This window comes from Salvia splendens, chromosome 3 (genome assembly GCF_004379255.2).
Source record: "Salvia splendens isolate huo1 chromosome 3, SspV2, whole genome shotgun sequence".
Taxonomy (NCBI): Eukaryota; Viridiplantae; Streptophyta; class Magnoliopsida; order Lamiales; family Lamiaceae; genus Salvia; species Salvia splendens.
This window is the reverse complement of record NC_056034.1, coordinates 10036282-10061849: the sequence shown is the minus strand read 5'-3', so window position 1 is coordinate 10061849 and position 25568 is coordinate 10036282. Positions and strand designations below refer to the sequence as shown.

General features: G+C 38.2%; 3 protein-coding genes and 1 pseudogene across 6 annotated transcripts; 1 reads left to right on the top strand and 3 right to left on the bottom strand.

Moving 5' to 3' along the window:
- Positions 1 to 13161, bottom strand: part of LOC121794831 — a 41971-nt pseudogene extending 28810 nt beyond the window's left edge.
- Positions 3042 to 12627, bottom strand: LOC121794829 (mitochondrial Rho GTPase 1-like). 2 transcript variants are annotated; one of them, XM_042193184.1, is made up of 14 exons: positions 12264 to 12627; positions 11662 to 11794; positions 11340 to 11489; positions 10756 to 10932; positions 10365 to 10616; positions 10030 to 10098; positions 8880 to 8935; positions 8609 to 8690; positions 7505 to 7716; positions 7337 to 7403; positions 6645 to 6757; positions 6388 to 6538; positions 3460 to 3646; positions 3042 to 3332 (listed from the first exon to the last, which is right to left on the bottom strand). In XM_042193184.1, the coding sequence occupies exons 1-14, from the start codon at positions 12473 to 12475 to the stop codon at positions 3259 to 3261; spliced, it is 1935 nt and encodes a 644-aa protein (XP_042049118.1). In that variant the 5' UTR covers positions 12476 to 12627; the 3' UTR covers positions 3042 to 3258. The 2 variants fall into 2 exon arrangements, 1 of the variants encoding a protein (XP_042049118.1); XR_006049362.1 differs by lacking the exon at positions 3042 to 3332 and having other exon boundaries at positions 3508 to 3646; positions 6388 to 6546.
- A 1433-nt stretch (positions 13162 to 14594) lies between the features above and the next one.
- Positions 14595 to 15939, bottom strand: LOC121794704 (amino acid transporter AVT1J-like). 2 transcript variants are annotated; one of them, XM_042192988.1, is made up of 3 exons: positions 15814 to 15939; positions 15132 to 15739; positions 14595 to 15057 (listed from the first exon to the last, which is right to left on the bottom strand). In XM_042192988.1, the coding sequence occupies exons 1-3, from the start codon at positions 15917 to 15919 to the stop codon at positions 15043 to 15045; spliced, it is 729 nt and encodes a 242-aa protein (XP_042048922.1). In that variant the 5' UTR covers positions 15920 to 15939; the 3' UTR covers positions 14595 to 15042. The 2 variants fall into 2 exon arrangements, with proteins under 2 accessions (XP_042048922.1, XP_042048920.1); XM_042192986.1 differs by having other exon boundaries at positions 14595 to 15739.
- Positions 15940 to 21464: 5525 nt separating this feature from the next.
- LOC121794828 (probable apyrase 6) lies at positions 21465 to 25426 on the top strand. 2 transcript variants are annotated; one of them, XM_042193183.1, is made up of 9 exons: positions 21465 to 22243; positions 22754 to 22866; positions 23098 to 23205; positions 23540 to 23594; positions 23930 to 24121; positions 24204 to 24301; positions 24389 to 24585; positions 24691 to 24929; positions 25009 to 25426. In XM_042193183.1, the coding sequence occupies exons 1-9, from the start codon at positions 21649 to 21651 to the stop codon at positions 25032 to 25034; spliced, it is 1623 nt and encodes a 540-aa protein (XP_042049117.1). In that variant the 5' UTR covers positions 21465 to 21648; the 3' UTR covers positions 25035 to 25426. The 2 variants fall into 2 exon arrangements, with proteins under 2 accessions (XP_042049117.1, XP_042049116.1); XM_042193182.1 differs by having other exon boundaries at positions 24691 to 25426.
- Positions 25427 to 25568: the final 142 nt, after the last annotated feature.

Genomic DNA, 25568 nt, shown 5'->3' with positions numbered 1-25568 from the left:
TTTTAGAATTTTTAATGTCAATATAATTTTGAGGTATTGAAATCATAAGTAAGACAACCAATAAGAGCATCCACAATACTAATAGGTCAGCCATAGGCTAGCCACAAACTCCTCCTACCACATCATCAGGACTAAAACTCATCCTGCTACATCATTAGGACAAACAACTGGACAAGCAATAGGCTAGTAATAGGCTAGCCACAATAAACAAAATTATAAGAAACAAATAATTAACAATCACACAAAATACGGAATTAAATTTACAACACAGATACGGAAAAATTCAATAATAATATTTAAATTAAAAAAAAGTACATTAATTAAAAAAATTACATTAATTAAAAAAAATCTAACGACGTGCAGTCCTCCGCGCCCACAACTCTTCAATTAAATCATTTTGGAGTCGAATATGAGCATCCACTTGACGCATGTAGGCATGTGCCTTGAGGCGGCCGACTTCATCGTGAGGTACCCCTCTTCGTACGTTGGGGGCGGCCACGCCGTGGCTTGGGTCGGCTTCATTAGCATCGTCATTGGCCCAACTAGTCAATTGTACACCTTCATCTTCGACAATCATGTTGTGCATGATAATACATGCGTACATTATATCAGCAATGCAGTCGACATGCCACAAACGCGTTGGACCCCTAATTGCCGCCCATCGAGACTGGAGCACACCAAATGCGCGCCCCACGTCCTTGCGCGCCGACTCCTGCCGTTCCGCAAAGTAGGTATTCCTCTCATCTGATGCGCCTTCTGATCGTCTTCACAAAGACGGGCCACCTAGGGTATATCTCATCCGCCAAGTAGTAGCTCATATCATGCTGGTTCCCGTTGGCGATAAAACTAATGGTCGAACTGACGCCCCGGCACTGCTCGTTGAAAAGGGGCGACGAGTTGAGGACGTTGAGGTCGTTGTTCGACCCGGCTACCCCAAAATATGCATGTCAAATCCACAGTCGGTAATCAGCTACGGCCTCGAGGATCATCGTGGGATTCTTTCCCTTGTAGTCGGTCGTGTAGAACCCTTTCCAGGCAGAGGGGCAATTCTTCCACTCCCAATGCATACAATCTATGTTGCCCAACATCCCGGGGAACCCATGCTTCTCCCCGTGCATCTGCATCAGATCCTGGCACTCTTCAGGGGTAGGGCTTCGAAGATACTGATCCCGGAATATTTCAATGACGCCTTGACAGAAATACTTCAGACAATCCAGGGCAGTCGTCTCACCGATGTGGAGGTACTTGTCCCACATGTCTGACGCGCCTCCATAGGCCAACTGCCTGATTGCCGCAGTGCACTTTTGTATAGGTGTGTGGACGGGTCTGCCAGCCGCATCGTACCTGAACCGGAAACACAAATATCGACACTCCAAAGCATCAACGATACGCATAAACACTGCCCTACGCATCCTAAAACGCCGCCTGAAAAGAGGCGCCCCAAACCGCGGCTCCTCCGCAAAGTAGTCTTCATATAGCCGCTGATGTGCATCTACGTGATCCCGATCAATCACTGCTCATCGGTGGACAACGGGTGGAGGTCGAGGTACCGCGGGCTGCAAGGCCCTTTGTATCAACCGATTTATCTCGGGGGATGTATAGGCCTCCAACTCTTCGTTCAATTGCCGTTCGTACTCCTCAGCATCCCCACCACTACCACCACTACTACCACCCGTGTTACTCATTTCACGTTGTTGCTCTTGTACAGAAATTAAGATGGAGAGAAAACTCGTTAAAACAAGTGGTGCGAATGAAAATGACGTGCAAATCGTGTATATATAGTGTTTCGAAAAATTTTAAAAAAAAATTGAGCTGCCCAATCGCTCGCTGATCGGGAGCCTGCAATGGCGGCCAGCCGACCGGCGAGCGGATCGGCCAGCGCTCGAAAATTGGCGTCGGGTCACCGATTTTTTCACCGAAATGGCGCTCGCCGGTTCTAATGGTTCGGTGAGTGGACCGGCCAGTGCCGGGAATCGGCTAGCCTGTCCGCTCGCCGCCATTGGAGATGCTCTAATGGTTACATGAACTAAATGAAGTGGTTCTCACGAGCTCACATAAAACTACTCCTTTCGTCTAAAAAAGTGACTATTTTCTTGAGCGGCGCTGAAGTTTATGTAATTTTATTTTGAGTTAGATGGAGAAAATAAAATAAGGGCAAGTGAGCATAAAGTAGAAATAAACGAATTTCTATTACTAATTTTTTAGTAACATGTTATATTGGTTGAGACATATTAAAAAAAAATATATTTTCAATATAGGATAATATTTGTCGGTATTTATATATTTAATGTTTCACTTCTAGAAAACATAATTTGAAGTATAAGAGATTTTGCTTCAAGTCAAACGTGGAATTTCTAGATTCATTTTATTCATGTCAGGTTTATACTTTATGGATTATTGGTTACTATATTATACTTATCTTAGTAAAATTATCCGAAATTAAATTAGTATACTGCTACATATAGTTATACAAGATTAATTTGTTGCATAGAAAATGGCAAGATTTATAAATCAAATAATTTTCTGATATTATAAAATATAATTTTGTTACAGAGAACGTCACAATTCAGGGGTCAAAACTAATTTTGCGTCACATTCTGTACCAACCAATTAAGGATGATAAGGATGGTGGAATTAATTTTGAAATGAATATAATAAAGCCCCATATATATAATTCAAGAAAAATTTTATCGGCAATAATGAATAATTCAATTGAAATCGTTTGGTAATATCCAAAATTAACGCAGAGGCGGTTGGTTGTTACACTGTCGTTTTAACGTATACACACGTTTCCTTATTTTAAGAACTTTTGATGACTACTGGTTACCATATGGAGTGCATCTCAAGTCAAATATCATCTCCTTTTTTTTTTTTGTTGTTTAATGTAAAACGGAACTTTAAAATATATGAAAAGTGACACTGGTTAGAAATTGAGTATTTTATCTGTGTATGGTTTATGGTCATATCTGCCTACATATGTAGTATACTCAGAAATATGATGCATTATGTTATAATAATGTGACATTTATATATAAAAAAAACGAGAGTTTCATAGTTTGTCATTTCTTCAAACGAGTCAAACCTTAAAAATAAAACCCCATTACAGCTTTTTTATCAAAGAATGGAAAAAATGGCAACATAAATTTTCAGCAAGAGGTCATATATCTAACTTATCCAAATATAATTAAATTAAAAAATAAAGGATAAGAACATCCACCAAAATGAAGTGTTGCAGATGGGACTCTTGCTATCCCCCTCCTAACTAGAAGAATTCCTTCTTGCAGAATAAACCCGATAAACACCCAACCCAACGACAGCAACTGCAGCTCCAACTGCACGACGAATAGAAAAACCCATTGTTACATTGAAGAATGTATGCACTAATAGAACATCACATCCAAGACATGTATTTCGAACAAGCATTACAGTTTTTCATAAGATTATGCTGTTTATACTCACCAGATATAAACACTAGGGAGCGATTAAGCAACCTGTGGTACTGCTTACGGCTTTTCCCAGCTGACGTCTCGGGAATACTCAAGTGAGGGTGCTCTGCAGCCCTCACAACCCTGTCGAATATGTTACTGAAATCTCCGAGCTTTGTGCTAAGAGGGATAGGAGCCTCTATTCCCATGTCCTGGCTTACCTGTTTGAATTCACGATACTATCAGCTTCTGAAAGACACTATACTAGAATTCCCCAAAATATGATAACAACATCGAGCTCGCAAGTGTAGTCATCTTCCTGAACTCACATAAAATATACAATGACGCCACGAAGTACAGCATACAATCGTATAACTCCATGAATATAGTTTAAATGGTAGTAGTATATAAGTGAGAACAAACATTATCTATCTTATTTTAGTAGTTTCATAAATCGATGGCTGGAACAGTTTCTTTTATGGCATGTGACATGCGAGACACAGATCAACAATAGAAGTGAAGAAAAAAAAAGACAACCTAAGAGCATCTCCAGTGGGCGGACATCCCACTAGGACATCCCAAAAACACCTCCTGCCACGTCACTAGGACTTCCCATCCCACTGCCACGTCACTAGGACATCCCCTCCTATGTCCGCCCTTCCCACTAGGACATCCCGCAATAAAAAAAATCACAATAATTTAATTACGTAAAAACGGAAATATAATTTTGACACGGAATACGGGAAAGCAAAATACGGGCAAAAATACATATTCATAAAACATAAAAAAAACATAGTTAGAAAAAAAAGCAAAATACATAGTCATTCAAAAAAAGAAAAATACATAATCCAATGGGCCCGGCTCACTCCGCGCTGTCCTCGTCGCCCGTGCCGCCCCCGTCACCCGTGCCGTCACCCGTGCCGTCACCGTCGCCCGTGCCGCCCCCGTCACCCGTGCCGTCACCCGTGCCGTCACCGTCGCCCGTGCCGCCCCCGTCGTCCCCTCCGCTAAGCTCGGCGCCATCATCTCCAATGGGGGGCATCCCCAAATCGCGCCGACATCCATCGATGACATCCTTCAGCATCCTCTTGTACAGCGGATCGGTCGTGCTATGCCACCTATGCATGGTCCGGACCAAGCTTGTCGTTAACTGCGCGCGGGCGAGGCGGTCGATATCTTCTTGGGGAGCAGGGGCCTCCGATTCAACCTCGAACGACCCGCTACCGCTGCTGGTTCCCCTAGCCCTCCGTTGCGCAGCCTTTTGCCCAACCGGGCGACGACGACGGCGAGAGTCTGATTGCGGTAGCGGGGACACTTCATCGGCTTCCGGGAGCTCGTGCGAACCAGCACTGCTGCTGTATTCACCGGAAGCGTTGATCTTCGTCCGCTTCGCCCAGCCCGATTCGACTCCCCCACAAAACTTTGGGGAATCCTTCACCACGAGAAAGGCCTCCCACTGGTCGAATTGTTTGAATTTCAAGGCTCTGTCAGGGTACTGAGCAAAGGCACGGTTCCGGACATCCTCCTCGGACATACCGCTGCTTGCCTGGCGGAGGTTGTTTTGGTAGAGGCCAGCAAATCGACTAAGCTTAGGCCTCAACCGCTCCCACTGTTTCCGGCACTGTTCGGGAAGGCGACGCTTCGCACCAGCCGGTTTGTGTGTGTGGTAGGCTTCAGCGATCCGATGCCATAGTCTGTCAATATGCTGGTTGGCACCGACATAGGGATCCTCGACAATTGCAATCCAAGCCTTCGCAAGCGCGACGTTTTCCCACTGGCTCCAGATTGTCCTCTTTCCCGTCTCCTCTGCCACCGTTCGTGAGGAAGACCCTGGGGCTTTCCCCTTGCCCTTGCCACGTCCCTTCCCCCTGCCCCCGCTCATATCATCGGGCGTCTGCCTGACTGGAGATATCCCCAACTCCTCAAAAGAGAAAGTGTCTATGCCGGTGAAATGAGTATCCGGAACATAAGTGGAAGGGGTATCAGTAGACTGCATATCCACAACCGGCCGATAGACATTGTCCGCTAGTGGTTCAGGGCCCCTGCCACCCCCTCCCACATGCATCATCCCCGGCATCATCCCCGCCATCATCCCCGGCATCATCCCCGGCATCATCCCACCCATCTGTCCCATCATATTTGGGGTCATGCCCCCCATCCCCATCCCCGGCATCATCATATTTGGGGCCATGCCCCCCATCCCGGCTGCCCTGGGCATCATACCACCCATACCGCCCATCTGTCCCATCCAATTGTACATATAAGGGGACATCATCCCACCCATCCCACCCATCTGTCCCATTCCCGGTACTGTTGTCGCATTTCCGCTGGCGTTTCCCTCCAGGTCGATGGGAAACGCCGGAGTCTGCGACTCGCTCGTGGCCGCGGAGTTCCTATCGTTCTCCATTAAAAGTAGAAATGAAATTTGTAGTAAAAGAAGAGAGAAACTTGTTAACAACAAGTGGTGCAAATGAAATGAAGTTCAACGAGCCGTATATATAGGGTTTAAAAAAAATAAAAAAATTTCGGACGTCCGAGCGGGACGTCCGACCCTTGCCACAGTGGCGGACGTCCGCCCGCCCGTCGCAGGGACGTCCGAGGACACCCGACGTCCTCACGGGACGTCCGTATCCGACCCCAAACGCCACAATGGCGGACGTCCGGGTCGCCCGTCGCGACGTCCGACCAGACGTCCGCCACTGGAGATGCTCTAATGAATGTGTTTTAAAAAATCTGATAGGCAAGCTTTCCATGGTAATTGGTAAAACCTTTCTATTTTCATGAGCTCTGAACCAGATTTGCTCAACATAGCAGGTAATTGATTCTACATAAGTGGATTCAAGCTTGAAGGGTTTTTAGGAGACAGATCTTGATTCATCTGCACAACTCAAGTTGAAACCCAAACAGGTAACAGGATAGGGGGGACCAAAAATATTCAAATGTACAGCTCAAGGATTAGTACACGTGTAGAATCCTGGATCACTGACAAGTGAGGGTCAAGAGAATCCTTGGCAGCAACAATGAGGCATGGCACCTCATAACCAGTGGCTTCCCCTTGACTTGCTACATCCACAAGCATCTCCAATGCTTTATCCCAAGAAGGTTTGCGGGAACTAAATTACTAAAAAAACTCAGTTATAAAGGATTAAAGGTATACTATGATTTTTTATATTACAAGCTTGGTGAAATTAAAACAACGGTTTCAAAAAAATCGGTTACCTGTCATGAACAAACACTGCCACATCGCACGCAGCCAGAGCATCCTTCTTTGCTAGTAACTCTTTAACTCCTTCATCAGGAATTTCTCGCAATACAAGAGTCTTCTTAAGTCCCTGTATTAAAAACCCTCATATTCAACCATACGAAATTGGATTTGGAGCATTCAGAACTCATACAATGGCCACAGATTTAGTATAAGTTTCATCTCAAGTCACTGAACATAATACATGATACTCCCTCCATCCCTAATAAATAGATAACATTTGAAATGTACGGGTTTTAATGCACAATTGGTAAAGTAAGAGAGAGATAGAAAGAAAAAAGTGATTGGAGTATTGTTAGTGGAGAATGAGACCCACCCCATTAGAGAGAGAAAGTTTCCTTAAATAGAATTGGTCTATTTTTAAGGGACATCCCAAAATGACAAATGTGGTCTATTTTTAAGGGACGGAGGGAGTATGTTTTTAGTTTGTTCTATTTTTTACTGATTTTTAGATTGTTCTATTTTCAATGAGAAAGAACACCAAGTGTCAGTGAGGAAGAGCTCAGAGTTTGTAACTAGGCAAGCATTTGCAGATACTAGGATGTAATGTATACATATGTGCAGACTTATGCTTATTACGTGACACTGTTGTTATGCTTTGGCATGTCTACATAACTACATTTGCAAGCCATCGAACGCGAGCACTTACTGACGGTTGATTGATAACATTAACAGCATATCTGTTGCCAATTGTTGGAGCATATTCTTCAGGGAACCTGTTTGATAAGCATAGTTTAGAGATTGGAATAACATCTATGTAAATACATGAAACAAATCCCATTTGAAGATAGAATCTTGTGCAAATCCAGAAACATACCTTCCAATAAAACCATTAAGCAAAGCGGATTTTCCAGTTTCTTTTGGTCCAAAAACAAAACATTGATAAACAGTTCTTTCTGTTTGCTGCTTCTTGCGATCTAATCGTCTTCTTCGAGTTACATGAAAAGCAGATGATGGATCACTACCATATCCGATGTAAATGAGGGTCTCAACACTACGAATTGGGTCCAAAAGCGTTATAAGGGCCCACTGCAATATATTTAATCCTCAGTTTAGACATCAAAAGATGTTTTAGTAAGCAAACATGATCATAGATTGCCACACCACAACAACATCGCACGACTATGACACAAATATAATGGGTTCGCATCTAGACCTATTGTATCCAAATTGTTATCATGTTGACAAATTTTTGTCGTGTTGTGTTCGTGTCAAGCTATATGAAAAAACTTTAACTTCATGCTAACAACTTTAGACATTGCATGCATCTGGTAATCATATTCTGTGACACAATAATATGTTTAAAATGGAATGTATGTTCATCTCTAAATACATTTAATTTTGAGCATGTATAGAATTATTTTGCTTAAACTCCATGCTAATATGCCCTCAAACAGACAAAAAAAGTAAGAAAAACAATAATACCATAAACAGCCAGACAATTTATATTGTCTGCATTGGTTAATTTTGATAGTTTTGTTATCGACCCATTCAGCATGGAAAGTTCCAGATTAATATCCATGATGTGCAAGGCAGTTTTATATTGGGTCATTGGGTGTATTTATTGATTTCTATTGCAAAATCTGTAAATGTCATGGTTGGTGACATTTAACGTCATTATTGGGAGAGTGCAAAACTAATTATATTTAATAAATCATTGTCATGGATTATGGCCTTTTCCTCCTGTTATTAGTGATGCTATTGGGATCAGATTTGTTCCCAGTATACATTCATGTATACAACTGATATTCAGTTATAAGACCCAGTAAGGTTTTAGAAACACGGGGGAACAGCAGGGAAAATTGTAACCGGCCACCAAGTGAAGCTGTAATAAATGTTAACTGAAGTGACTAGAAGTTTGTAAATAACTAACGAACCGTCGGTAAGTTGACCAGCTATAACAAAAAAACACAGCAGTTACCAGTGACAAAAATCCATCAAGGGATAGCCCTCCAAGAGCCGTCTTCTCTGCAGCATCTACATATGGAGCTACATTCCAAGGACTAAATTTCAAGGAGTAAACCACATTAGCAAAAAGTGGGAAAAAGAATGCAACTTCTTTAGCAAAAGAATCAGATACAAAAGAGAAACCTTTAACTTGGGAAATAATATAAAGCTTAAATTTAATGCAGATTGGTCTGAAGGACAATAACATACAAGACATCCTAAAAAACTAAAGCAAAAAAGATTACGTTTCAGGTGCTGTAGAAAACAAATCTTCGAGTTCATGAGATCGAAGGGCTCCATCCTGAAGAACATACAAAATAATATTCAGCATTTGAGACTTTTAAGATAAACGAAATCGATTAGAAAAAAGATCAACATAGGCAAAAGAGTATTATATAATGTGGAGTAAAATAAATTAAAATGTTATCAATCAAGTGAACATTCAACTGCTTCATAGGTTTTTATTGAAACTTTCTTGTAATTGGGAATATCACCAATTTTTTTGGAAAAGAAATAGGCACTCGGTCTTACAGTTACACTAAAGATTTCACATAAAGCCAGTAAAGGTACACATAAGAGAATAAAATAGGTAATAGTACTAATTTCTGCTGAATACACGTCCACATAACATGCTGGCTTCAAAGTTCAGACTAAGACATTGTACGAGCAAATGTTGGATCCATAATTGAGCATTTTTAGTAACACTGTGTTTAAAATTGCTTCAAATGTTGAGTGGAAACTGAATGAGCAAGATTATTTCTAAAACAATTTACACAAAGATTATTTATTCCGCTACGAGATGCATGAATACATCAGATTTTTTCCCAGAGTTGATAATAGTGACAAGTGACTACGATATACAGGTCCCCACAATCCCACATGGCTACTTCATAGAGTGCATTATTGAATTCAGGAGATGATTGGCATGTTTATGCTACCAGCCATGGCAAGAAAACAAAAACAAATCTCTGGATGCTAGTATGCACATGATCAGTTCATTAAGAAAATAGTAGTACCATTTAAAGTTAGAAATGAATCTCCGCATTCTGGTCATATGATCTTCAATAAGTGAACTGTAATAGATTGTAGGTGCCTGGAATCTGGATATCCAATTACTATTAGAATTGAGAAACCCAGGGTGATTGCCCAATTAAGAGATCCGATGGACGACAGTATTTGTCTCGTGATGTTATGAAATTCTTCATATAGTACAATTTATAAATGAGAATAATGATATCAACTAGATATTACAATCAGTAAAATGGAACAGAAGACTTAAAAGTGCTCATATGGGGAGATGCATAATGGAATTTAAGTGACTTGAAATAATCACACTGAAGAAGATGACATAAGCAAAAGGAACTAAAGAAATCAACTGGAAGAGACTTCACGTACACAATCAACATCATAGGTGAGGAAAATCTTTCTCAAAAACTCTGTAGCTTCAGTAGTTAGCTCCACGCTCTATACAAATGAACACGCAAGTGTTAGAGATGTAAAAACAAGACCTTGTCCTCTTAAAAGGTACAAGCAATCCTAATAGAAAGAAGAACCTCAAAGAAAAAGGAGTCGTTAATTTTATGAAAAAGTCAAAAGGTAGCATTAGATACACTCAGCTAGTTCTGATAGGAAAGCTGAGATGGCTTTAAGGCCTCCATCAGGACGTCCTCCAAACAATATTATTTCAGCATATCTCTTTATTAAGTAGTTGTTTAGACAAGGAAAGTTACCTGGTCGGGATATCTCTTTATTGGAGGTGGCAATTGATCATCACACAATCTGATCTCATTATTGTACCCGAATTTCCTTAGGACAGTCCATGTTGTCTCCAGACGCCCTTTCTCAATGAAAAGAGCATGCAGAAATAGAAAGCCCAACAATGTAAGTCCACGATCATCGACACCTTCTCGCAATTTATCTTGCACGACCCTTTTAACGCCCACTATTTCTGATGCTGGAAGTGGAGCATTGAAACACTTGACCTACATATTTGTTACTTAACATAATAGACTCTCCGTTATCACAAAGAAACTATTCACTATTCACGGCACATGGAATGTCCTGGTTCCTACACCAGAAAGCACATGTAACATTGGGGAAATGTAATTTGAAGAAAATAACCTGAAACTCATTCAACTCTGCATCACTGAGTGATCCATCCCTATCGTGATCACAGAGAATAAATATCTTTTTTAATGCCCTCACACAACGTGGTTTCAAAACTTGTTGCTCCTGATCAAATAAGGGTGCAGTTGGATGGAGTACAGCCTTTTGAGCATAAAAGAAAACCTCTGGAATCTGCAAGATGAAACTATCATTCAGTTAGAAAACTTGTACCAACAAAGAATGCAAGATGAAACTATCATCAACAAAGAATGTCAACAAAAAAGATCAAAATCACTTCAAAGGCAATTCGATATGTTAAGGAATACATAGACACTAACATAATGACATAGCGTGCAGCTAAATAATGCATTTAAAGTTGATATTATTTCCAGTATCAGTAAGGAAAAAATGGATGGAACTATAATATACAAGAACAGGGACATAAATGTTATAAAGTTTCCATAACAAAGAAGATGCTGGCATTATTACAAATGGAAATCCAAGATATTGACAGATTCCAATAATCTGCTTACAGATCTAATAAAATCTTAGGTTTAGTACCACTTCACATATTTAATTGGAAACAAAGTAAACTCAACCTGAATATGGTTCAATGCAGAGCACTCAATACAGGTTTCGATCTCCCGAAACTGTTGCATTATAGGTGACATAACTTGCTCCAGGCTAACTGGTTGTTGATCACCTCTCTTATCTAGCATGCAACCAACCACAATAACAGGCACTTTAACCTGCAAAAGATAAAAATCAAACAAAATTTTCAACACAATTACCAAGAAAAACGGATTCCAATATGTCAAAGCTAATTACTATAGAAGAACCACTAGTGCAGTATTAATATATCTTGCTCAAGAAACAGATGTGAAACTTCAATCCAATTTACACAGGGTTTATAGTTGACACCTCTAGTCGGCAAAGTTCAGGAAGCCAATGAGTACTTAATCTATCAAGAGTATCGGGCCTATCACATGCGTAAGTAAGGACAACAGCATCAGCCCTTGCGAGGTCTTCAACAAGCCTGCCCCTATTTTCAGGACTGCATTCCAAAGGGTAGAAAAAATAATTAATCAAAATGAACTTAGAAGGACAAGCACGAAAATAATGAGATGAAGACACATAAACAGAAAAATCATGCAAGTGACATTAGATTCCAATCTCATTAGTTGAACAGAATGTACCAGATAGCCAATGAAGTAGATAACTAGATATTAAATTCGTAATCACAGTTCACAGACACCCATATACACTAATTCAATGGGTGGCTTTACGAGGCTAAATATCAAAAACACATTAACAACTAGCACAACAATTTCAAAATTTAGCTATTCGTCAATGCATGCATTGAGGGCAAAGTTTTCCAACATGATTAACAAACACACGCACTCTAATTCGTCCCGCGCCAAACTTGGAAGCTTCTTCCAGAGAATACCATAATTTATAGTATCATAGCTACTAAATTTCCATCACCTCCCAATCAGAAAATAGTGCACACACACCAATAATACCTGGACGAAGTGTCAATAATGGTGACAGGAACACGTTCCGGGTACAAGTCCACGGGGAGCCTCGTAGGCGGCAGCACCGGTGGCACATTAGTTGGAAAGTTTTCAACAGCTGCCGTGACAATCAAACTCGATTTTCCCGTCTTTGCGTCGCCGGCAACCACAATTCTGACACCATTCCCCGCCCCATCAGCAGCCGTAGCACCTCCCGTCATTTACAATCACCGCCGCACGCGAGGAATCGAATCAGAGATGGAGAATCGGAGATTAAATACTCATGTAGGTGCACGGAGCTTCTTGTGATTAATTGAAGAACTTCCCCAAATTTAACAGTCGACAATAGCAATCAGAAAAATGCACACACACACATATATAAATATACATATAAAGATATATGATCCGGGCCACTAAATTAAAATCATAACGTTATAATTCAACTACATTTTAAAAGTATTGTTAGTATGCCTTGAATTTGTTTCCTAATTGGGATAGAATTATGCTTCCTAATTGGGATACGACTATTTTTCCGAATTAGGATAGGATCTCATGTGTATCTATTTATATGTGAGTAGAGCACATAATTGTGTGATCGTGATCTTAGATCTGAAATTTGTAACTGCAGTCATAATACAATTTGTTCTCCGTTCTTGCCCGTGGATGTAGCCAATTGACGAACCACGTAAATTCTGTGTCTCTTTACGTTCTTTCGTTTGTCGATTACACAATTGCCCTATTTGTCACAACAAGTATACCATTCACGAATTTGTGATGTAAAGAATTGGGCTACGATTATTACCTGCTGAACGAAGTAGAAGAAATCAAAATCTTGAGCTATAGAAAACGCAAAGAGGTATTGTAAGAGCAAGAACTTAATAGTAAGAGTCTCACTAGCTTTCTCCATTTTGAGATATGTTAAATTGAATGATACAATTCTGTCACTTTTATAGGCACTTAATAGTAAGAGTCTCACTAGCTTTCTCCATTTTAAGATATGTTAAATTGAATGATACAATTCTGTCACTTTTATAGGCAGAGATGAAAATGAAAACGGTCGATGCCGGCAATGAAAATTAATTAAAGTGTTACGATTCTCTATGAATGTGAACTCTAGAATGACATTATATTGCTTGTATTTGATTGAGACCATTTATGGGATAGAAATAAAAATAATGTATGTGCATAGGATCATTTATGGCATATTTGTTTAGATGAATTTTAATTACGGAATCACAATAATTGATAGTGTGAAAATGTGAAAGCAATAAATATTTAGAGACGAACATTTACATTAGAAATAAAACTTAAATGGGATGTTAGTCAATTATTATTTCAATGGCAAGTGTCAATCCAATCAAATTTATTTCCATTTCCTTTCAAATTCAATCAATGTAACTTTCTATTTTTCAGCACGTGAAGCTAGTAATCATCAAATTAATACGGAGTAATATTGATTCGACATTATTAACTTACTTTGTAGTATATTTATTTCAAAAGTCCAACGTTCATTTGTCAACGGTCCGTTTTATATTTATTAGTAGTAATTCTTTATTGTTAAATTTATATTTTCATTTGACATATAGCGTATTACTTTTTTTTAAACTATTAACTATGTATATGCATTTTGTTATCTATTTAGAAATCAAGTTATTAAATCCGTGCACCTCACATGTAGAAAATTTATATATTTTCACCTTTTTAGGTATAAAACTCCGCTCGTAACCAAGGTGAAGTTAAAAATTATATTATCGGAAAAGTTGTAGTACTTACCTAGACCATTATTCAATATCATATAAACAAAGAAAAGAACCTAAAGTGTTCGTAAAGCTTTATCACTAAATCAAAATCAACATCATACTATACAGATTTAGATTGAAATAAAAATAAAATGTAAGAAAAGTCTATTAACTTTAATTCATTCAAAAAATATTAAATTTTTTTCCACTCCAAGGATTCGACCTAGAAACTACATTCATATTTAAAATGATGCATCATCTATCGTAGATTTTTGCGAAGTACTGAATTGTTCTCACGTTCTCAAGATACGAAGAGTTAATATTTGAATCTCTCTCTATATAGATATGTTTAAAATTGAAGTGTGTCTCTTATGCAAGATATATTAATGCATTATCCCAAACATGTATTATTGGGAGTATGTATATATTCATAAGGTTTATACAATAAATTGGTGCACTATTTTATTACAGCTATATCATGAGACTTTACAAAGAGTGAGTTTAATTATACTTGATCCTCTACCCATGTATACAATATTAATTATTTGATACCAACATGTTGAACGATGTCTCTAAAGAAAACAAAAGTCCCCGTGACGGCAATAAAAATTCCAAAAATAAGAATGACCAAAATAAACATAAGCTCCAACCCTAATCCTAGAGATGCTTTGTTGATCTTCACATAGCAAAGGCATGGAAATAATATGGATGCACTCACGCTCAGGAACGCTCCAATAAATGTCATCACGTATCCGAAAAAGGGTACAATTAGCGCAATAACAACACTGCACACCACTAAACCCGTTCGAATTAACAAGCTTAATCCATAACTATTATTTTGCACAAACTTCTCTTCGAGAGCAGTTGCAATTGGAGATATAATGATGGTGTATTTCGTAATGGGATTGATAAGTGTTGGTGTAGATTGCAATTTTTGTGCCAACGCTTTGTAATGGGAGATTTAAAGTCACTTGTGACATCAAAATTTCTCCATACATTAGGTATCCCATAATAGCCATTGATCCATAGCTTACACTACTAAAAACAAATTACACCAACAATACCTGAAAAATGAGTTGGATAAAAAATATTAGGGTTCACTAAAATTATACTAAGTGAATATATAAGTAGTAAATACCTTAGGAAATTGTGTTTTGTCTTTCATTGAAGTGCAAATAGTAGGGAAAACAGCATGACCACAGTAACAGAATGTGTACAAGCTCACTGCAGTTGGCATTCTATTATACCTCCAAAGAGCTTCCTTTTCATGAAATCCCACATTCTCAAACGCTCCAATCCAAAAAACCGTAGCAATAAGAATCAGATAGGCTAGAATCCCACCTGCAGAGACATATGCTAGGAGGGAGAGATTTCTCAGCCATGTCGTGGGCAGCATTACTAGCGCGGTGAGGATGATGAACATTGGCTTTCCCCCAATGGTCTTCCCCCAAACGCGAACGTTTGTGTAAGGGAAGAGCTTATGCAAGTTGTCACCTTCCAAGATGAGGAACTCCACTGCAAGGAGGAAGAGCTCGAGGTACATGAAGATGGATATAAGGGCTCTCCCTTTCTTCCCAAACGCATGCTCGCCTATGTCCGGGTAAGTTTTGATGAGACTATTTGAATCCATGCATTTTTTTAGAAGTAAAGCTGTGTAAAAACATATCATTGCTATAACAGTAAGTGTGATGAGAGAAAGCCACCCTCCGTGTGATAGTGCATATGGTATCGATAATAGTCTAATACCTAAACCAAGAAAAGAATTAAATAAAATCAAATTTGAAACCTAAGAAATATATACGTATATATATTTAATTTACCAGTTAGAGCATTAAGGCCATTGATGCAAGTTGTGATGAAAGAAGCACCATTTTTTTGTGGTGGATGGTTTTGGGATTCCAGTTCCTCAATATTGGGCAACTCCATGTTTTATGACAAGTAAAAAGTTCTACCTTCAATTTTGAAGGAGATGAACATGTATTTATAATTTTATATATATTAGCATGCATGCGGAATGTTGGTGTTTGTTGTTCTAACTTTTTGTTTTTTCAAGCATTCTTGAAGTAAGATTAGGTCACTTTAAAGTTATGTTTGTTTCAGTTTTTCTTTGCAATAACAATTCAGTGGTGTAAGCATCATAGTGGATGCAAGTACATGCATGCAAGTACTTTTTTTTGTGCTTCCATATAGATAAAGATACAATATGATTCACTTTTTGGAATAAAATTAAGAGGCGTGGTTCATAAGGTAATGGGGATGACTCGACTACCAAGTACCAACATAGAGTTTTATATAAGAGACGGGGGAAGAAAATAAATACTCCCTCTGTCCCATTAACTAATTATTTACTTTTGTCATTTTCATTCGTCTCCCATTAATTGTTCACTTTTACTTTTTAATTACTATAAATGACAAGCAGACCCCTCGTTCCACTAACTCATTCCGCTCACATTTTATTAGTATAAAATTAATACTTCCCCGTCCTACTATAAGTGACATTTTCCTTTTTGGGATAACTCACTCTAAATGCCACATTTTCAAATATAGAAACATCACTCTCCCTACTTTTCCCCATCTTACTTTATTCTCTTCACTTTACTCATAAAACAACAATACATAAAATCTCGTGCTGAATTAGAAATGATCAACTTAGAATGGGACGGGGGAGTGTAACGGTCGGACTCATTTTTCACTAACTTTTTCAACCCACTTTTTTTATATTTCTTAACATACGTGCCGAATCAAAATGGACAATTATTGGGCGACGGATGAAGTAAGAAAACGTACCCACATGTGTGGACAAGTGATTTTTTTATCATAAGAAGTGGATTAATATTAATGTTTTTTATTAAAAAATAAAAAATGGTATATACTAGTATTATTCATATAATAATAAGATGAAGATGAAACTAACAAAAATAGGAGTGTAATAAAACACATGCAATGATACTCTTATATTTTGTTAAAGCTACCTAAATTGGAGGGTATTAAAACACATGCATTGATACTCTTATATTTTGTTAAGCGATCTAAATTAAATTTTTAAGTTGATAATAATCTTTACTTTTAAATGAATGAACACTGGTTGAATCATTCTAAAATTTCAAATCAAATTTTGTTACTCCTTCCGCCCAAATAAATAAAGATATTTGAGACGGTATATGAATTAATGCATAATTGGTAAGTAAAAGAGATAGAGAGAATGGTAGTTAAAATAGTGTTAGTAGATAATGAGTCTCGCATTGTTATTAGTATTTAATGGTGAGTCCTAATAATATAAGTTAAATTGATGTATTGGATAATGAGTTCGGGATAAGTTTTCATAAATGAAAATTTTTTATGAGAAAATATCCTTATTTTTATAGGATATGTGGATTGATATTCAGTAAGAATTTTTGGTGCCTTTAAATTTCTAATCCTGATAACGATACCTAATTGCACAGCACAAGTTTGGAATTTACATGGCACGAAAATTCTCCATGGAATTAAGAATATTTTCTTTATCAACCTTTTTTAGTATAGACACCTTAAAAGTTAAAAATGAGTGGAATCAACGGATGCATAAATATGTAAGACAAGTCATGTATCAAGAATTCCACTATATATCAAGTGCGAGATTCTTTATTCCCAATTTTAACTAAACAGATGTTATGTAAGGATTGTTATTACTTTATTAATAAATTGAAATGTTCAATCCACATCATTGGCTGGTAAACATAGAAAACAATAAATAAAATTAGACATAATGCATAATAATACGTACTCAATTAAAAGACAATAACTTAGAGGTGGGCACACAAAATTATACTTCTAGGCATGTTTGTAAGGCTCTACTAACACCAGCAAAATACTCCGAAATCATACAAATTGATGCATCTCCCATATGAATTGATTCTACAACCCGAGCACTGGAGGGCTGATATAATTTCGATTACAAGTGAACACCTAATGCCCTTGCTAAAGTTATTATTTTATTCAATTTTCATATTTAGCCAAATTCAAATGTAAATTATCTAAATAATTCCAATTTTTGCTTTGAAATAAAATATAGAAAAATAGTCTTTACTAGTGTATTTTTTCTGTGATCATTTCTACATCACGATACAGTTGTATATAAAATATCTCAACAAACATCTTTGTATGCCTGAAGAGTCAGCGACGGAATCATTTGTTGAAATATTTTAGTGTAAAAGTAACTTACAATCAGTAACTAAAAATGCAATTTTAGTTTTATGATCTCAAGGAAAGGAATAATAGTCAGGTGTTTATAGTATGTGAGCGTGTGTGTATTCAACAAAGATTAAATGACCATTGTGATTTCATTTATGTACATTCATAGATATTACAGGCCCACTCCAGAAAAAAATTTGGGCTCTAATACTTCCAGTCTTAGGCCATCCACAACGTTGTCTCTATACCGTCTCTTAAACCGTCTCTTAACTACTATTTGAGCACTATTTGAGGGCCCCACTGTCCTTTTTTCCTCCATCTCTTAACTAAGAGACGGAACCTGCAACGCTCCGTCTCTTAACCGTCTCTATACCGTCTCTTAATTACTATTCATTCAATTTAATTTATAAAATTTTTTTAAAACCCAATTCAATTTAAACAAACACACTTTATTAAAATTAAAACAACATTACAACTTAACATTAAAAAAACGAAGACATAATTAAAATTCTAAAAAAATAAAAATGACATAATTTAATCTTCTCCGCCAAAATTTTCCCAAATGTGCTCAATTAGATCCTCTTGGAGTTGGGTGTGGGCGCTAGAGCACAAGCGCCCAGTGCTGTCTCCGATGTGCAGGTATTCGTCGAATATGTCGGCCGTTTGTCCAGTCGCAAGCTGCCGGATGGCTGCAGTACATTTCTGCAGCGTCGTGTGGCTGGGACGACCGACCGCGTCGAACCCTTCTCGGAAGAACTCCTCCCTGGCCGCCAAAGTATTCGCTATGTGGAGAAATAGCGGTTTCCGCATGCGGAAACGGCGACGGAAATAGGTATCTCCCCAAATCGGGTTATCGCAGAAGTAGTCGCGTACTAACCGTGCGGCGGCTTCCTCCCGGTTCCGATTGATGTACTTCCGGGAGCGTCGTGGGGGTGGTGCGGCTTCCTCCGCCTCTCGTCGTCGATCTTCTTCGAGTGATTGTTCCATTAATTGACGCATTTGCTCAAAAGGATCCATTTGTTTGAGTTGATTGAAGATGGAAATTGGAGTGATAGAGAGGATTTGAGAGGAATAGATGTGTGTTTGTGTTTGAAATGAGTATGAAATAGAATTATTTATAGAGTAAAAAAATTAAAAAATTTAAAAAATGAAAATAAAAATTTAACGGTAATATTACCGTTTGAAAAAAAAATTTAATTAAAAATCGATTTTTTTTAAAAAAAAACGAATTATTGCGTCATCAGTGACGACGCCCACTCGCGGGCCAGCGAGTGGGCGTCACGCACGCATGGGGACGTGCCACGTGTCCCTGGCGCGTGACGAGCCATCTCGTCTCGTGTCTCGCCGAGACGAGCTACGCGACGAGACGGGCGCGAGATAGAGACGAGATGGGTGCTGCAATGCGTCTCGCGGGGGTCTCGTCTCTCCGAGACGAGACGCGAGCCCGGCGCGAGACGCGTTGTGGATGGTCTTAGGCTTTGGCCCAATCATATGAACTAAATCTTATACCCCTCTTAGTTGGGCCTCTTGGCCTAATCATTTATTGGATCTATGATGTCAATTTGGCTAACCCGAATATTCGGGTTCGGGTAAATCCACTCGGGTTGTCGGGCTATTTGGGTGCGGGATATTCGAGTTATGAATTTTTCGGATCATAATTTTCAACCCTAACCCGCCGGGTTTCAGGCTAACCCATCAGGCTATTCGGGCCTAAAAGCTTCCAAAAATAATCTCTTCTATCAAAATTTTCCTTTGAAAATGATTTAAAATTTTAGATATTTTTTTCTTCTTAGTTTTAGAATCATATAAAATCTTCAATTCTTTTAGTATTTTTTAATAATAGTTAGAAAGAAGCCTTTCATCTCGATTAACTATAACATGAATTAAAGCTTGTGTTCATGTCATTATTTTGGCATTGTTCATAATTAATTTTTTATAAAAATTAAAAATCATAACCTACATGAATCATTTTTAAAAATGATAAATATATTGAGATTTTGATGAATTAGTTCTTGATTTTGTTTTAATTAGCTTTGGTGGTGGTAACACAGTAGTGGCAGATGATGAGACGATGGAATAATGAGTCGATGTCGAACTTGAAAGCCGGTATTGTAGGATCGAGTGGAAATGAAGATTGAATAAGACTAATGATTGTGCAACATGAAATTCAAAAATACAAAAAACCCCTAAAACTAGTGATATTTTTTAATTAAAAGTGACAACCTATCAGGGCCAACCCGTTTAACCAGCCAACCCGTTTAGCCCATTTTATTTTAGGGTTACAAAATTACAGCCCTAATCCATAATTTTACCGGAGTATTCAGATCGACTCAAGAGTTTTTTTTTGTTGGATTGACATTCCTAGATGTATCTAAGCAGAAACTGCCAAAATGCAGTAAATAAACAGCTGAGAGTTGAGTATGAATAATGTATTAAAATATTTATAGTAATGGAGTATTATCAATTCATGACTATTTTACTGTACGACAAAGTCTAAATAATTTTATTGACACACAATGGTGGTGCTAAGGGGAGTGTCATATTGCTAATTTCTAACTACAATTAAATAATAGCCATTAGATATTCAAATCAAATGCTAACAATGGTCAATTTGTAACTAACTTTTGAAAAATATCTCGTAACTTTAAAAACGCATATAACTTTCTTGATTTAATTTATTTTTTCGCACAACATACATCAAATTAAAGATAATTTCATAAGGCTTATAACGAGATCTCACTTGGATATGTTCCGATGTCAAAATTTGAAAAAAATTCTGAAAATTTTCACAAATTTCATTGACAGCTTTATATCAATACACGACATAATATGTTAATACAATGCTCGTACAATGTCAATATGAAATTGTATTGACATTGTCATATCTTTGTGTTGATGTATTTCATACACTGTATTGACATTGTATTTCTAAACCCTAAATTTGATAGTTGCTATTATCTTTTTAATATTAAAAAATGAAAAACGAAATTACACGTGACAAATTGTAAACCACAAGATTTCTAAAATTTCATGATGTTAAATTAGTTATAGTTATTAATTAAATGATAAGTTAGCCATTGATCAGTAGCCATGATGTTAATCTCTAAAATCTAGTGATATACGGTGGATAAATTATGAAGAAATTCACCAATAGCAAATGGATGCCAAAAGCCCAAAATAGAGAAATTAGAAATGTTATGTTATACATGGAGGCGATTTCCTTCGTACGGAGTACAAATTTTAAATCGAAAATTATTTAAAGAGGAAATTTGGTCGCATTTAAAGAGAAACAGGAAAAAGAAAAACAGTTGCAGAATCAACAAAGAGGGTAGGGAGAGAGGGCTGCAAAATTTCATTTTGAAGGCCCCTCTCAAAACTCAACCTTTTTCCAACAAAAAAACTAGAAATTTCATTTGTGAATCATAGGAATTTTGTTTCTGTTCATCGTTAACACATTCCTATGGTTCACAAAATTCAATTCTTTGATGCGCCGATTGAATGCCACCACAGTACGCCCTAGTCCCGAAGAAGATAACAAAGATATGGATCCGATCAAATTCCAATTCCGGACGTCCCGACCCGGATTCCGACCCCCCAACAACAAGCAGCCAAATCTAATATCAAAATTCTGTCTCTACATCGCTATCTCGATTGCGATTTTGCTATTTTGCTACGCTCTGCTGTATGGGAACAGAATTGACGAAAACAAGAAATACGGCATCGTGATCGACGGAGGGAGCACGGGGACCAGGATTCATGTGTTCAAGTACGACGTTGTGAATGGGAATTTGGCCCTGGATTTCTCCGACAAGGGGCGGGCGTCGATGAGGGTGAATCCCGGCCTCTCGGCTTACGCGGAGGATCCGCAGGGGGCGGGCGCCGCCACGGCACAATTGGTGGAATTCGCAAAGAGAAATGTGCCGAGAGAGCGTTGGGGCGACACCGAGATCCGGCTAATGGCGACGGCTGGTTTGAGGTTGTTGGAGAAAGAAGGTCAAGAGAGGATCTTGGATGCTTGTAGGAGGACTTTGGGGGCATCTGGATTTAGGTTTCGTGATGATTGGGCTAGTGTTATCACTGGTATGGTCAAATTTTATGTCTTTACGTTTTGAATCATTATTGTTCTTGTTGTCTCTTAGTTTGCTGATATCTCTGTGGGATATGGTAAGTTTTTCTTGTTCTTTCTAATGCAATTCTTTGGAATGAGCTTCTTGCTGATTAAGTTGAAATTGAAGAAAGCTTTCGAGGGGAGTTAGTAAAGTAGTGTTGTTGCCAATGTTTTTTGTCTTGTGCAGTTTGTGTGGAAAAATTGAGCTTTGAGCTTATGTGCCTATTATGTTTCTTGTATTGACGGCTTGATTGGGGAAATTTAGATATTAGCTGGGCTTCTTCATGACCAATTCGTTGACTCTGTACATTCTTGAGTCTATAGTTCCTTAATTGCTACTCCACGTTTAGACTCCCTTGATTCGGAGTAGTTTTTATATCAATCCGCATGTGCAGCGATTTGTATTATCTACTCTTTAGTGTGTTTTTTATGTGTTTCACATTTTTTTGATGATTTCAATGGTGATTTCTGAATTGTTTTAGGGTCTGATGAAGGCTTGTATGCTTGGGTTGTGGCTAACTATGCTCTTGGAACTCTTGGAGCCGAACCAACACATACAACTGGTATCATTGAACTTGGTGGTGCTTCAGCTCAGGTTCTATTCTTTTTATTGATATGGTTATTGTTAGTTTTTTTGCTGCAAATCATATCACAGTTAGAAACAATAATATCAATGTTTTGTAGATAATTTTTTTACCTTTCTGAAAATGAAGCTGCAAATTTGTTACTCCATTAGTCCATGATGTGTCTTTAGCTATATAGTGTACATTTTTGTTTTCCTATTTTTCATTTCTTTGGTTTTTATTTAGATTCTGAATTTTTACAGGTCACATTTGTCTCAAATGAGCCCATGCCCCCTGAGTTCTCCCGCCAAGTTAAATTTGGGAATTTCACTTACAACCTATACAGTCACAGCTTACTTCACTATGGCCAGGTACATGACTTAGTATCAGTGTTAAAGCATCCTTCCTGTGGATGAGTTTCATATGTTTTAGTGGATTTCTCAAAATATGTATTGTCACTTTTATAAGACTACAGTCACTGCAAAATTTCTGAAATAATCCTTCCACTTGCTTGTGTAATAATGGTGTCATTTAATAGATTTTGCAACTTAGGAATATACATATATACTGTTGTAAATAGATTATGGTATTCTGGCTTCTTCACTGCATACGGAAAACATATGACTGCTGATCGTGATGTCATTATGCTATTAGCTGTGAAGACTGCTGCCTCTTCCAAGTTTTCTGATTACTATATGTTTGCAGAATGTTGCCTTCGAGTCGTTGAAAGAATCTCTTCTATCAGGACACCAAGAATTGCGTACGTCAAGCTGAAGAATTCTTTTATTGTCTGGTTATCTTTATAGAGCTTCCCCAATTCCCCCTATACCTATCTCATCTTTTCTGTGGTGAATTATTTAGAATTTGGAGTGGAAATGCTATGGGAAAACTATATTATAGTACTATACTGAGTTCACACTTTAGATGAATTCTTTTAAGTTCAATCTTCATTTAGAGTAGTTAGGGTCTGGAACCTTCATGTGAGAACTAGCTGAATTATGCTGTCTAGTCATCTCAGCTAGATTGGTTGCTCATAATTTCTACACCGGGCACATAACCTTTGTTTGAAGTTTGTAAATTTGTTTGTTGCTGCAGCTGCCGAATCTCTTTACATAAAGAAACCAATGGATCCTTGTACTCCTAGAGGATATGCCTATGAAAAGGAGGCACGGAGGCTCTCTCCTATTTCTTTATTCGAAAAAAGGAGATACATGTCTACTTTGTCTCCCAGTGGTAATTTCTCCGAGTGCCGATCTGCTTCTTTGAAGCTGCTGCAGAGAGGGAAAGGTACTTTATCTGATGACTTCACATGCTTCTTAAAGATCTTTTTACAGGATATGTTTAACTGACTCTTTTATGTCATATACAGACAAATGCTCTTATCACACTTGCTACATTGGATCAACATTTATTCCAAAGCTGCAGGGGAAGTTTCTGGCAACAGAAAATTTCTTTCACACTTCAAAGGTGTCGTTCAACGTTCGAGTAATTCTGTTCTTTTTCAATACTTGTTGTTTTTTTCCTAAAGTTTTTCTCTTCTCTTCCATCAAATAGTTCTTTAGGTTGAGGCAAAGATCATTTTTGTCTGGTCTGATGGCTGCTGGGGAAGAATTCTGCAAAGATGACTGGTCAAAGTTGACAAAGAAATACTCATTTCTCAATGCAGAGGACCTTAAGCACTATTGCTTCTCTTCAGCATATATTGTCGCCATGCTTCACGATAGTCTAGGAATTGCTTTGGATGATCGAAGGTACATTTTTCAAGCATCAATCTTAGGGAGTTGGGGGATGCTAATATTTGTTTCCTGCTAATTCATAACATCATATTCCACTGTTTCTGAATGATCTTGGAGCAGGATTAAATACGCGAACCAGGTTGACAGTATCCCACTCGACTGGGCGCTGGGAGCCTTCATCCTGCAGAGTGCAACTGAGTTAGACACAGATAATGCAGATTGGCTGGCCCCGGTTATAGGAGGTGAATCTTCTCCCCTACCTCTTCTCTTCGGAATCTTCCTAATGGTGGTACTTGTGTCATGGTTCGTGGTGAGGAGACGGAAGCCTCATCTGAAGACGATCTATGATATGGAAAAAGGTAAATACATAACCACGCGCATCAGTCGATACTCATAAAAGTAGCGGAGTTACAAATGTACGTCCCTGAATTTACTCAGACAACGACGACCAAGTGCCTCAGTGATCTATCTAGACTGCATGTGAAGAAGTTTGTTGCTGCTGCACTTCCTCAATCTCAGTTCCCATCCGAACTCGGCCAAGAATAGAGGAATCTGGCCGATCGCCGAGCAAGTTAAGGAGCGAGGGGTTTAGCCGGGGAGCATGGCCATGTTTACGGGTGAGTACAGTTCTTGTATGTCCATTGGTATAGAAGAAGATTTAGTGTAGGCTTCTGTTTACATAATCCAGTGATTGATTGCACGAATGGGAGCTCTGCTCTGATGTGTAGCATCATTTTAACTATTAATCTTATCACTATTTAGGGTTTGTTTTTGTACACAGTGAATGGATGCATTGCTTGTTCCACAATGTATAATGAGTAGTAATTTATATATCATCTCAAATTGCTATTTAATATTTCCCAGTATTTATATGAATCTCTACAATCCTCTGTTTATAATAGTCATATGTCAATCCTCTAAAAAAAATGTAATAATGGAGTATACAATCAAAAGTAGATTCAATCGCCGCCGGTGACTTGGCGTTACTTTTCTTAGAC